Below are 14,287 nucleotides of genomic sequence, written 5' to 3' on the forward strand. Positions count from 1 at the left end.
TTATGTTGACAAAATATCAGTTTTTTAAAAATAAAAAAGAAAAACATTTTGAATTATGTTTACGATTACTACATAATCTATAATTCAAAATTTTGTCACGAAAGCACACGCCTAGGGAGAACGAAGAAGAGATGAAAAAAAAGTACACAAACATACAAAAGTACAAATTTTGTAAAGAAAAGAACAAAATTGCAGAGAAAAGAGAAGAGAAATAAGAGACAAATAAATATAATCATAAAAAGTGTAAAGTGAAAAGGAGAATGAACATACCTAATAAGAATGAAAGAGTTTTTTTTGTCGAAAACATGAAACTTTCTTCTTTTTCTTCTTGAAACTTTTTTTTTTTCTTCTTTCTTGCATCATTACACATAGTTCAGTTCTTAAATCCAACTGAATTGAGAAGGTTACATGTTCAATAACGTTGCTTGGAGAGAGATTCTTGGATGACATAAGTGATTTTATCTGAACCATTGAAAAAGAAAGAGAGAAAAATGGAATTTGAAAGAAAATGTTTGGTTGAATAACTCACATGAAAAATATTTGAATTATGTTTACGATTACTGCATAATCTATAAAATTTTAAAATTTAAAATTTAGTTTTTAAAAATAAAGAAATCAAAAAATAAATATCTCCTCTAATGTATTTTTAAAATAATAAAATAAAATATAAGTATAAGGATACAATTAAAATAAAATGATAGTAAAAGGAAAATCTTCTTTACCCTCTTTATATATAGGTGTAGATTTTTTTCTCACTAGAATTATAAGTATTTATTTATAACAAATGGTTTGAAATAAATAAACAATAGATTCTACACCATCAACTAATCCAAATAAACTTTACCTATATTTTTTTTCTTTTCTTATAAATTTTTTACATAGATAATACATAATGACTTGTGATTGGATATAAAAACAAATTTAGATTAATCTATTTTACCAAACAAAAAAAACTAAAACAAGTTTGGTTGAGAAATATTTTCAACACTGAAACCAGCGCATTTTTTTGGTTCTCCGTATTTACCTTCTATTATGTAAACTAGAATATGCAACTTTTTTTTGTATCTTTTCTCTTTACTTATTTCACTAATTAAATAATTTATCTCAAATTTTATTATCTGTCTATTTTATCTTTTTAGTTGTCAACCTCCTTTGCTATATACTCTTATGTTTTCTTTTCACTAAATTATCTTTAGTAGTAAAAAATTACTAATCACATTATGAGCTAACTCATAGTTGTAACAATTTAATAAGTTATATCTTAAAAGGGTATATTATTATAAATTTTAATTTTAATTATATAAAAATAGAATCGAGTTATTTTAGCGCCAATTTTAAAACACATGGAAATTTATTTATACCTTTGGACTTTAGCCTCTAAAGGAAAAAAATTATAGACCCTACAACCAATACATATGTTCTTTTTTATTATTTAAATAAATCACAACATTTTTCGTGGCCCACAAACTGAGGATAAAAACAAATATTAAATAAAAGTACAAAAAAGAAAAAAAAAGGGAAAAAAAAACGCAATAATCCGAAGATAACCGCTGGAACAATCGGGTTCTGTTTCGGGGAAAAGAGGTTTTGGAAGAGTGAAGTGAAGTGCTGTTTGGGAACTAAAAATTAGAAGCTCCGTTACTGAAGAAAAGCTCTTTCCGAGTGCTCTATGGCTTCCGTTCCCGGATCTCGATCCGGCGGCAAAATTCTCCGAACGCGACGGAGCGCCGCCGCGAGGAGCCGCACTCCCTACGACCGTCCCGCCCTGGCCGAGCCTCGTAGCCCTAATTGGCTCTCGCGTTTCGTATTGTCTCCCTCTCGTTTCATTGCTTCTGGCGCCGGGAAAATCTTCTCCTCTGTTTTGGATCTCGATAGTTCTCCCCCTTCTTCTTCTTCTTCCTCCTCCTCCTCTGCTTCTTCCGCTTCCTCCTCTTCCGGTAACGATTCCGACGCTGGTAATGACTGCTATTTACTGTATGCGCACTTATGGAACCGTTTTACTCTCGTGCTTGAACTACTAGGGTTTCTGTCCTTTTTGGTTTTAATTTCGTTAATGTAGTGATTTTATTTTGTTTTGACTACTCGAGCTGGTATGCGCTGACTTTGGTTGTAGTTGATATAGGTTTGGTAGATCTAATATTCGAGGTAGGTAATAGTACCTTGGAAATTGTAATTATGGCTGTTTTAAAGTGCTTAGTTGGATTTGAAAAACTGTCGAAGTTGCATGATTGTGTTATGTGTTTTAATTGAGCTTTAAGTATATGGGTCATGATTGTGCGTTGTTGAAAAACTAATTATGTTGTTTGGTATCGGACTATTGTTGTTACTGTTGTCCCCTACTGAAAGATGTGGTTGGTGTGTAATTTTGCAGAGGAAGTTGGTACTTTCGATGATGAAAATGATAAACCGTCCGAAGGTGATGTGGCCTTGAGCAAGGTAGCTGACTCTCTGTTATGTTATCCTTTGCATGATTGGGATTTAGGCCTTTTTTTTGGTTTAACTAGTTATTTTCAGTAATTGTTCATGGTTTGTAATACGTGTTAGTTAGGTTTTCCTTTGTTTTCTTTTTGTTTGGGAGATTGAAGTGCTTTTACTTGTTATGCATGCAGTGCATGTTGACGCATGCACTCACATTGCTCTTAATATTTCCTCTTACACAACTTGCTGTTCCACTAATTTATGAGCCTTTGGAAATTCTAGAAGGCTTCACTCCTTCCTAACTATCCTCTCCAGAATAAAATGATCGGTGAACCTTGAGGATTTAATTATCACTTTTTGAAATGCATTGGTTTTTTAAAAGTACTGCAGATCATGCTTCCATCCAGTTAGAGACATTTTTCATATGTGGTTGTCTTCATGAGTCCCCTGGTTTTATCTGATAGCATTGCACATTTTGTATTGATATCTGCAATGAAAGGATGGGACATCAGGACTGATAAATTTTTCTGTGAAGGAGCTCCAGCCATTTGTGGGGAATAGCAAAGACAAGAATATCATTGAGCAGCTTGTTCTGAAGGAGTCATTCTCCAGGTACCAAAGAATTTATATTTTGACACGTGGATAGTTCTTTTGTTTTTTCTTATTTTTTTCGCCCTTGTATTAGCATATGGTAATATGTTGAAAGTTCTTGATATTCTTTTTGTCAATAATGTAATTTATGTAGTTAAATAAGAAGGCATTACATGTATGCATCATGGTTTTTGGGCTTTCTATTATTTTTCATAGAGTTGAGTTTTGAATTAGCAGTAATTTTAGTCCCTAATATGATTCTATTACATATTTATCTACTTGTATACCATGACTATATATTATAATCCTACCATTGGTCAATTTTTAAATTTATAGCAAGACTTTGACAGCTTTGTTTGACTTCAAATTTTCGTCCAATCATGTACAGTTTTGGTGATTTTAACTTGCCTAAATTTGGTAACTTTCAAAAAATAAGCAATAACCCAGGCCAGGCGCAGAACATGAACATGTAAAGAGTGCTATGCTGCATATATCAGTGATAGATTTGATTCCTCTAAATTGAGGGATACAGTTTAGAAGGTGAAGTTCAAAGTTATAGCTGGTTACTCAATGGTTGATATTGTGATAAAGTGCATTTGCATGGATAACAAATTATGAAGTTGTTAAAATCTCAAATGTTGATTTTTCTTTTTCAATCAACAAATATCCACACTTTACCTTTTAAAGTGCACCCTTCATGTCAGAAGAGCCAAATACATTAGTGATCTGTAATAAAATTATAGGACCTTGAGCTATATATGTTGTATAAACATGAGAGTGGAACTGCATTTATAAAAATAATAAGATCTAGAGTGGAATTTTAAATGTTTGCTTGAACTGCATTTACTGTTTTTCTAGTTGTGTGGAAGAAGATATTCTAATACAATTTAATAATTGATCAGGGAAGAATGTGATAGATTGATAAAACTCATAAGATCAAGAGTTGTAGATTCTGCAAATGATGATAACGGAGATAAGAGGCCGACAGATATACTCAAAAAGACTCGTGGAAGTGGTATTCTCTACATACAAACAAAACTCATTTTTAACATATTACTGTTTCATGACAATGGATTTTTATTTCTTAGATACAGATTCACCTGATCTCCACAGTGTGGCCATTATGGAGGCAAAAAAATGGCTGGAGGAAAAGAAGTCAGGATTAGATACAAATTCGGATGTAGCTTATGGAAGTCCTTGCTTGAATTTGTTTGCATTACCACAAGTTAGTGACTCTCTCAGTTTGTGAAGAAACTATATTGTTTTTTGTACATGCTATATCCTTCCCCTTTTCTCTTCACATATAATATATATATATATATATATATATATATATCATTGTGACATGATTTCACACTAATGGTTTGTTTTTATCTGTATATATGGCTGTTATGCAGGATAACAAAGATGAAGGATCACCAGTGGATGTGGCCAGGTCATATATGCGCATGCGCCCTCCATGGGCATCACCTTCCATAGACCAACCTAAATCTCGAACACCATCTGGAATTCAGCTCTTTAAAGAAGAAACACCACATCTATTGGGAAACATTTCTACACCGTCCTCCAAGGTGCTATTTAATGTGTGGTTTTTACTTTTGGGAGTTGCATATATGTCACTTTCATCTTTACTAGAAATTTATTTAGAGAATTGGGTCCTACATTTTAGCAAACATTGCTGGCATGAGGCATAGTTAAAGTTTATTATTACTACATGAACTTCAAATTTTTAAAGTTATTATAGATAGAGTATGAGACAATTGAACAAGTAAATGGAAAGGGTCTATTTTATTCTTTGCGTAGTTGCACATCATTACGTTTGGCTGTCTTTATAAATTGTGAAAACTGAAAAATATAATTATGTCTGAGGAGCTCAGTTATGCTCCATCAGTTTGGTTTCCTATATACTTTTCCCTCTTCTTAGGTTATTGTGTTACTATTTTTGCCAAATTTCTAGAAAAAAAATGTCCTCCAACATCACATCAACCTCTAGAACAAATTCTCACTTCTATTCTAACCATATTGTTAGAATTGAGAAGATGGATTGGTCTAACAATTCCCTTGGGTTTCTGAAATCGGGTTATGGTTAAGTGGTTTGGGCTACAAATCTCATCTCACTATAACCAGTGAATCCATTCCTACAAAACAACATGAAAAATGGATTTAGATTGATGCTTAACTATGTAGTGTTATTAAATCCACTATTCACGCCTCACTTAAGCCTATTTTCCGTCTCCATAAGGAGACCTGTGCACAAGCTTGGAGTGAGGCTCGTGTCCTTTATACCAATGACACAACATTTGTACGATGTCTATCAAGATCTTAACACTTCCTGGTCCATGATGATTTGAGGGTCCTGTGTCTGATTATCTTGGGTGATTTCATGCTGTCTTACATTATTTTAATGAGCTCCTTCCATCAGTTGCAAATGTGTAGAAGGAACAAAAAAACCAAAGGACATTTTTATGACCTTGGGTTTGTATTGCTTGCCACTAAGAGTATGTTGCCCGTGATCAAATTTTGGGATCACCAGGACATCCTACAATGATTTCCACATCATTTGTGCTGCTGCTTTATATTCCTCAAAAAATAAACACGGAGACACATACTTTGTCTGTAGGGGAAAAGTCTTCTTTTGCATCGTACTAACTCTGGATGCTCATGTTCATATAATTCTAAAAAACATCTAAAATGTGAACATTGTTACCGCATTGGACATACCATTGGTTGTTGCATGAAAAACTTGTTCACCCAATATTGCCCAGACATTTACTATTGAGTCACATGTTGCTCTTACACTACTGATTGATCTATCTTTGATAACATATGAAGACTTTATCAAATGATGTGATAGATCAATCCATTAGTAACACTGCTTTGATGGCATGCACTCGTAGCTCATCTATTTGTCTTTCTTAATCTCCTTCACTTGGTCCTTGAATTGTTGTACGCAAGTTGGGAATGATTTTCATTTACCAACTTGATGAAGAGTGCTGTAAATAAGAGATTATTGAAATAAAAATATCATCTATTTGTCTCTCTCAATCTCCTTCACCTGGTCCTTGAATCGTTGTAGGCAAGTTGGGATTGATGTTCATTTACCAACTTGATGGAGAGTGTTGTAAATAAGAGATTATTGGAATAAAAATATCCTAATATCTTTATAGTTATTAGAAAAAAATATCCCTAGAATCTACACATTCATTTCAGCTTATTTTTATTTTCTTTTTAATAGAGTGATGGTTACAAATAGAAGAGTTGAGAATGTAATTATCATGATAGTAATTATAAAATATTTTCTTTTCTCTCTTCCTTTCCAAGTCATTGGGATGTAGTTGTATAGATTCTAAAGTATATTAATTAGCCTCTTGGAAAGGGCCTAAGACAAGGGAAATACTTGTTGGGTTGGGTATTCTGATGCTGAATGGGCATGGTCACCAAGTGATAGATTCTCCATCTTAGGGAGGTAATTTAATATCGTGGAGAAGTGCTAAACTAAATTTTGTAACAAGATCGTGTAAAAATATAATATAGGGCAATGACATTAGTCACTTGGGACCTCATGGCTTAAATAACTCCTGAAAGAGCATAAGTTTGAAGAAAATTCTAAAAGGCAAGAATACGTGAGAACCAGGCACAGCATTACATATAGCCTCTAATTCTCTCTTTCATGAGAGGACCAAACATACTAAGTTTGCTGTATAGGGAAAAGTTCTGCAAATAGTAAGATTAGATTAGGTGATAGGGAAGGATCACTTTGAAGGTTGAATTGGTGTTACTAAGGTTTATTATATTAGGCATTAAATCTGTTAAGTTAACGGACAATTGATTGGTCAAATGGAAAAAACCTGACCAAAATTTGAGGAAATATAAGAGTTAGTCAATCGTATCGGGCTTTAACCATTTGATGTACCTCGCGTAATTAAAGAAATCCCTCAGCTTGCCTCAAAGTGGATGAAGCATTGCAAGTTCTTAATATGAGTGCTATTGTCTTGAAAAAAGTTTGTTTAGCAAGCTACTGAATGAACTCCTAATCTTGTATTTATAATTTATTTCCTTAAAATTTGCATGATTCAGCTTTTGAAAGCAACCTTAGTGTGAAGATTTGTTCTAGGAAATCTATGATTGTTACCTGGCAAATGCCAGAGGACATATGTTCTCCCTTTTCACCAGTTAGCTCCCTTAATTTTTTTTCCTTATAATACAAAGTAAAATATGTGCTGTACCTTAGTAGAATTTCTAATGTTCTCGAATATGAATTGTCTAGGAATTTACATGAATTACTTCTATCAATCATAGATGGGTCTTCACTTGGATAGATTGAGTTTCTGTATTAAAATGTTGTGCTTATGGATTTTGGTTTGGGCTGATGGTGGAATGCAGTTGAAAAGGGATTCTACTGCTACTGGTTCATGGAGTATTCAGGATGAAATACGAAGAGTAAGATTCAGGGCAACAGAGGATTTGCTTAGGACACTTCCCTCCTCAAAAATTGATTGGTCTGCACTTGGCATGGAGAATAAAAATAATGTAGACTCTTCAGCTATTGAAAATATTGGAGCTAGTTTGGCAGAGAGAGTATATAATTCTACAAATTTAGTGGATGCGTCTGCAAACTTGGCCAGAGGATTTGGTTCTCAGGTCTCTCCAGGTATGATTCTACTGCTATAGCAAGGCTGTTGGTTTATAATGATAATGAATTGTTTTTTTGGTAAAACATTTATTCCTTAAAACATACAAAGTACGTTCAGGATTTACTCATTTAACTTCATTTCCCTTCAGATTTGGAGGGTAAACTGGATGGGTTCCAACCTGAATCTGTGCCGTCTTACCCAGTTAACATTAATTTTGAACAGATTCAGGTGCACATCTGAATTGGAGTTTATATAAGAGCTCCCCTCCTTTTAATACATTGAAGATTTTTTAAAGATAAGCTCTATTTTATGCTAACACGATTTTCTTTTCTTCCTTTTTTTTAAGGGCTCTGTTGCTGTTCTTCAGACCAAAGGTAACTGCCGACTATGACAGTACATCTAATATGTTTAAGTCAAATATGTGTTAAAACCAAACCATTTGTTGATTACCAATGCTTTTGCTTTTGATATATTCACGAGAGTTATAATTGGGCAATTTGACACAGACATTGTTCACTAATTGTTATTATTTTAGATCTGAGAAGTGAGTTAACTACTTGTATTAATCAATTGTTCTCTGTTAATGCGACCCGACTATCAGATGAACTTCTTTTTCATGCATTGTACAATAGTTTTATTTCCCCATCTCTCAGTAGAAGTTTTACTTTGCTTATGGAAATCCATGCCACATAGGTACAGAAGATGACAGCAGAGAAATAAGTACTTCGGGACTACGAGATGGGTCCTCAAGCATTATGTACAGGTTAAAGTGTTCCTATCTTATCACTTTTCAATAAAGTTGTGCTTGTCTGATTAGTCGAGTTAAGTGTTTTCTTATTTACTTTCTAATAGTACCTTATTCCTCCTTCCCATCCCAACTTTATCTTATGAGGCTTTTAAGGTTTAAATAGTTTGATCTGTTGACCAACTTTTTTGATATATTTTTTTGGCTGATATTTGGAATTTTTAGCTTTCCTTTATTGCAAAAATTTCCTTTTAGTGTGACACTGTTTGAAACTGATGACTCTCTGAACTAAAGCTCTTTGACGTTCCCAGCATTTGATTATATTGTCAGCGCTCTTTCTTATTGTTGACCAACCAAAAAATTTTGCAACTCTAGAACCATGCCCCATGCAAGACTGACAAAAACAGTGACAAAATATATTGAGTTTAATCCTTCCTGTCAATGTTTTGCTACCAAGAGTCCCATGTGCAGAGATCTAGACAGGCTTTTTGTATGAATTATGGCCCTATATATTATTTGTCTTGTAATTGTAGAATTTCTTTGAATGTTAAACAGGGGTGACGGACTGGTTAAAGTCAATGGCATCAATGACACAAATGGGCCTGGTCATCAGCTAGACTCAGTTGAAGAAACTAAAGAAGGTACGAATCAGTCCCTTTGGCTGTCTTATGATAGAAAACATGCTTGGTTGATTTAATGTGTTATCTGACAACTTGTAGTCACACTTGTTAAAATGCTATTTGTGAGACGCAGTAGTGTTTAGCAGTATACCATGAACCATTGCACAATGCTAAGGGTTCAGCTTTGCAACCCTTTTGAGTTCTCGTTTAACTAGGGTATGATATGCATATCTCATGCATTTCATGGGGATGTATGTACATAGATCAGGGTGGTAATCTACAAGACCTTGCATGTGTTTGCAGATCATGGTGTTTCCCATTTGTTCGATTGTGATCAATTTCTCCTTTGTGAGGAAGTTTAAATATTTTATTCAATATTCTCAATTTCAGTATTCATCTTATACGTTGATCCTTCATTTGAATGCAGCTATAAATTCTAGATTACAAGATAGTAACCACTTAGTTATCAAAGAGAAGGTTGGAGCAGAAGACGAATTGGCAAATGGTTTCCTCTCTTCAGAGCCAAGGTAAATTTATGGTTCACGGGCTTTTCTTGATGTTGAACTTTCTTAAAGTAAAACCTGTTTATATATAACCTAGGTGCCTTTTACTTTTAGTTGATCAGCGGAATGTAAAATAATGGGTTGAATTTTACTTTTACTCAGTACCTAGGTCAAATTTCCAAGAAGCCTTCTCTGTTGGCAACCTTACTTGGTTGCAAAATGTACAATGAACCATTTTTTAATTCTTCCATTCTCCTGTTTGCTAGTTTCAATGCAACTCAGGTTATTGAGCAGAACACACAAACATTGGAGGACAACGAACCCAATACAAATTATTCAAGTCAGGAAAGGACAGCTGAGGTTGTTCTTGAGCAAGAGGCTTGTAAGACATTGCGTGAATCAATGGACGTGCCTGATGTAATTGGGGACCATGATGGTGTTGCCTCTGGTTCTCAGAACAGTTCCAGCTTACAGTACGAGGTTCAACAAGATACTTCCCAGCTGGGTGTAGAATCAGGTTTGCCAGCCACACCAACTAGCATTGCTAACCAAAAGGGAAGAAGAACGACTACCAAATATAGCAGAAGGGGCAGGAGCAGGGGTGTCAAATGATGCCTATTGTTGTATTTTGTATGTTAAATTGTAAGTTACCATTAGCTTAGAAAGTAGGGATTATGCAGGTCATTTGTTTTGAGATTAATAATATTCAAGAATATACGTCTACTTAGACAGGTTTATTTTTCTTTATTCTGTTCTTTCTTGTTTGTTTTTTTGGGTGTTTATTACGTTCAGGGAAATCTGGTTCAGGATTTGGAATGTATTTGCTGTATAAATGGTTAAATTAGCGACATTTTTTTTACCCTGGTTAAAGAATCTCTGGAACTTTACACTCAGGCACACCTTTTTGAGTTTGATGAAGGGTTTTTGCACGCGTCGTTGACCCGACATACGGTAAGAGAATTATATATAAATTTTTTCTTTGTTACGAGAAGAAAAGGGAAAAGCTTTATTTGCAATGATAGGTTCCATTTTTACAAAATTCAATACAAATATTTTACATGATAATTTATTCTTAAATGACTATAAAAGACTCTTATATACAGCAGAATATTTTGTATTCATTTGCTTTGAATGATGTATTGTAAGAGGATGATGTACTTTTTTAAAGCCGATTTGGTTGTGTGAAAATATTTGTGGTCTCTTTGTGTGCTGCAGTATAGTGAAACTTATACTGGTATATCTTTTCTAATGTCACTGATTTTACAAATAAACTTACGAGTTGCTATGTTTATTTTAAACTTATAATTGGTTAAAGGTTAGACATAATTGATTATGAAACATCATGTATTTTTATTTCAAAACACGTTCACAATAATTCAAAACAATCAATAACGAAAAATAAGGATAAACTACCAAATCAATAAAAAATACTATATAAAAACTTTAATACAATTAATTATCGTAATTATTCGCTTATTTTATAATCACACTTTATCTAAGGTGTTACAAAACATTCATGATATATAAACATATTTATAAGTTGATGACTTTTGAAAAATTGTATTTAATATTTTAACTTAATATTAAATCACAATGTTGTTATCTCATCTACCAACCTAGAGTCCAATAGAATAACTCTTAACATATTTATCAAGTTTTGTGATTTCTGTTTGTAACAGATTAAAAAAAAAATTCTATCGATTTTTCCTCACCTAATACATTTAACTATATTATTCAAGTTATCAATAAAAACTTAATATCCCATCTATATGCTCTTGTGATTCAATACTCATATTATATCACATCAATATAGCATTATTCATTGATATTTCCATTTTGTAACAGTCTTCCTTTCTGATTGCACATCACTATTTATACTCATTTGAAACACATATATTCACCAAACTAATTTAATTAATATACATACACATGTTCATACATTTTTCTATATATCATTATATATCCTTCATAAAAATAAACCAACAAATATAAGTTAAAAAACTGAAAAGGAGTTTTGGAAATTCGTTTGAGTGATGTCTTATCGCTTAAGCATAATTCTTTTAGACTTAATTATCTTTTTGATTCCACATTAAGAATTAAAAGTCACTTTGGTCTATTTTTAAAGAATCAATTTTGTCTAAAGGTTTGTTTAAAAATATGTGATTTGGTTCATTCTATTAAATTTGCATGAATGATGTTGACTGATGATGATGTAACACGCAAAATGACATTCTTATTCACACATGTCTCCACATGTAATCCAACATATATTTCAACACACTTATCTTTCCTCCTTCCATTCTACCTATTAAAGTCTCATCTTCACTCTCAACCCAACTTTTGAAAATCCTCTCCCCTCCCTCTCCCAACCCTAACCCTCTCATCATCCTTATCAGCACCCCAACAACATTGGCAAAGACACTGTCACTGCAATCTCCACTTCCATCATAGCCACCACATTCAACTTCATGTCCCGCCACCACATTCAACTTCATGTGTCGCCACCACATAAATAATAATGAAATAAAAAATATGGAAAGAAACCACCAAAGACTATTTATGAACAAATTCAAAATCTCTATTCCCCACGCGTATGTTAATGTAGGTTGTTGAGAAATACATCAGAGACGCTCGCTCAACCTTCTTGACGTGTCTTTCGCGATTTAACCATCATGTTATTAACCATTGCAAGATGATTTTCTATTGAGTCATATTCTTAACCCTAATAAATTTATTTGACTTGTCTTATGTCACTATCTCACATAATTTGACTCAGTAACACTATATTTCCTACACCAAAGTAGTCTTACATTATTTTAATGTTGGATGACTATTGAGAGCACATACTAAGGTGAGCTTTCACTAATTAGTTATGACTCATATTTACTAATGGGGGTTGCTGAGTTAGTTATGTGATTTTTCGTCCAATTATGGTCATTCATTGCTTTGAGGATCAATTCCTTAACAACAAAATCCCTCAAATGAGATTATTCTTTTCGGATTCACGTGACTTCATTTTTTAAACATACATGAACCCACAAAATATAGCTCACCTATAACACGAGTTTTTGATCCAAAGCGACCTTATCCATGATAACAACATGTGACTCAAGCACATAGTCTCATTCACCATCATTTCACGAAAAATTGTTCTAACTTATTCTTTTCAAAGTCTTTGTAGGGTTCCATGCATCGTAATGACAATTTTCTTAAATTAATCTTAAGACTCATTCTTAACTTCTCAAAAGTTCATTTTCAACTCTCATTCTTAAAAAAAATATTTAAAACTCTCATATTCATCGTGGATTTCACATTCACTTTCACTCATTTATGAGACTCATTTTCCTCCACCTAATGGGCCTTTCCATAGGGCTTCATATTGTAAATTCCACCTAAGAAACCTCACATATAATTAATAACAAATTAAAGGAAATTTTATCCTTTTTTCCTTTAACCACGAAATCCAACAACCACAAATAAATTGATGCAAGTGCCTTAAGAACATATTTCTCAACATTTTATTATGTGTTATGCATATTCTTGTCCTCTTAATTAGGTTAAGATGACTTTTTGTTTAACATTTCGATATCACATATCCTTATTTATTGCACTTAAGTATTATGTTAGTATTTATCAAGAAACTAACTTTAAGTTTAACTCAATCTTACAAAATTGGTTTATAAGGTGAAATTTATACTCACTTATATATTATGAAATGTTCTTATCTCTAGTTTATGTGAGATGGTATCCGGTAGCGAGTAACATGATAAGTCGAACAAACTCTCGGTATGATAGATTCTAAATGATTCTGATACCATAATAAAAGGTGATTTTTAAACCTAACTCAATCTTACAAAACAAGTTAATAAAATGATATTTGTTTGCACTAAACAAAATATTTTTTATTCTAATTGATGTGTGATCTCTTAAATTACTATTTCAAAATATATTTATTAATTATTTATCGTAATAAACATTTATTAACCTCAAAACTTAGAACTTAGTTCTAAATAGCACAAATGCATTTATTAATGAGTCGATTTATAGTCTTACAGGGATTGGCATAGTCACTTTGAAGACAACCATGTCATAATACAACACATATATCAAAATTTTAATATATATATATATATATATATATATATATATATATTATTTATACCTATATGTAAAGGAGATTTCCTTTTTAACTGCCATTTTATTTTATTTCAATTTTATTCTTATATTTATATTTTATTTCAAAAATATATAGAAGAAATATTTGTCATTTTGTGAACCGTCTTAACTTTATATCTCAAAAGGATAATAACACTATTTTAAAATTCAAAATTAAACATTACAAAGTGAGGCTTGTTGAGGAGCATTACACAATTGCATCTTTTTTTCTCGTTTATCTTCGCTTTTATCCCATCAAACACCTTTTTCGTTTTCTATTTTCATATTCAAAATTCAAAATATAAGAAGTCATAGTTGGCTTCCAGAACCACAAAACCAACAAGTAAGTGTTGTTTTTCAATTATAAAGTAGAGTATGGAAATGCAATGTCTAAATTTACTTTTATTTTTTATTCATTTATGCATGTCTTTGACATTGTAGGATGACAATATTGTTATTATTATGCTGACACAAATAACGTCATAAAATACACGAAGACAACAATTTAATCAAACCTATAACAAAACTAGTAAAAAAAATAACAACAAAAAAAGAATAGGATTTTTTTCATTGAATAAAAAATTGAAAGGGAAAAAAAAGTACCAGATAAAAGTGTGTCGG

The 14,287-nt window shown here is 32.4% G+C and overlaps 1 protein-coding gene across 19 annotated transcripts; it reads left to right on the top strand.

Annotated features, from left to right (window-relative positions):
- The first annotated feature begins 1,461 nt into the window (after positions 1-1,461).
- LOC137820169 (protein KAKU4) lies at positions 1,462-10,370 on the top strand. Of its 19 annotated transcripts, none has more exons than XM_068624037.1 (13): positions 1,462-1,955; positions 2,372-2,436; positions 2,954-3,030; positions 3,912-4,024; positions 4,098-4,234; positions 4,407-4,580; positions 7,393-7,660; positions 7,792-7,871; positions 7,990-8,017; positions 8,337-8,406; positions 8,944-9,029; positions 9,436-9,535; positions 9,778-10,370. In XM_068624037.1, exons 1-13 carry the CDS (start codon positions 1,670-1,672, stop codon positions 10,121-10,123), a joined length of 1,830 nt encoding a protein of 609 aa, XP_068480138.1. In that variant the 5' UTR covers positions 1,462-1,669; the 3' UTR covers positions 10,124-10,370. The 19 variants fall into 19 exon arrangements, with proteins under 19 accessions (XP_068480138.1, XP_068480140.1, XP_068480144.1 ...); XM_068624039.1 differs by having other exon boundaries at positions 1,503-1,955; positions 4,104-4,234; XM_068624043.1 differs by having other exon boundaries at positions 1,503-1,955; positions 4,104-4,234; positions 8,343-8,406.
- The last annotated feature ends 3,917 nt before the right edge of the window (positions 10,371-14,287 follow it).

This window comes from Phaseolus vulgaris, chromosome 9 (assembly GCF_000499845.2).
Source record: "Phaseolus vulgaris cultivar G19833 chromosome 9, P. vulgaris v2.0, whole genome shotgun sequence".
Taxonomy (NCBI): domain Eukaryota; kingdom Viridiplantae; phylum Streptophyta; class Magnoliopsida; order Fabales; family Fabaceae; genus Phaseolus; species Phaseolus vulgaris.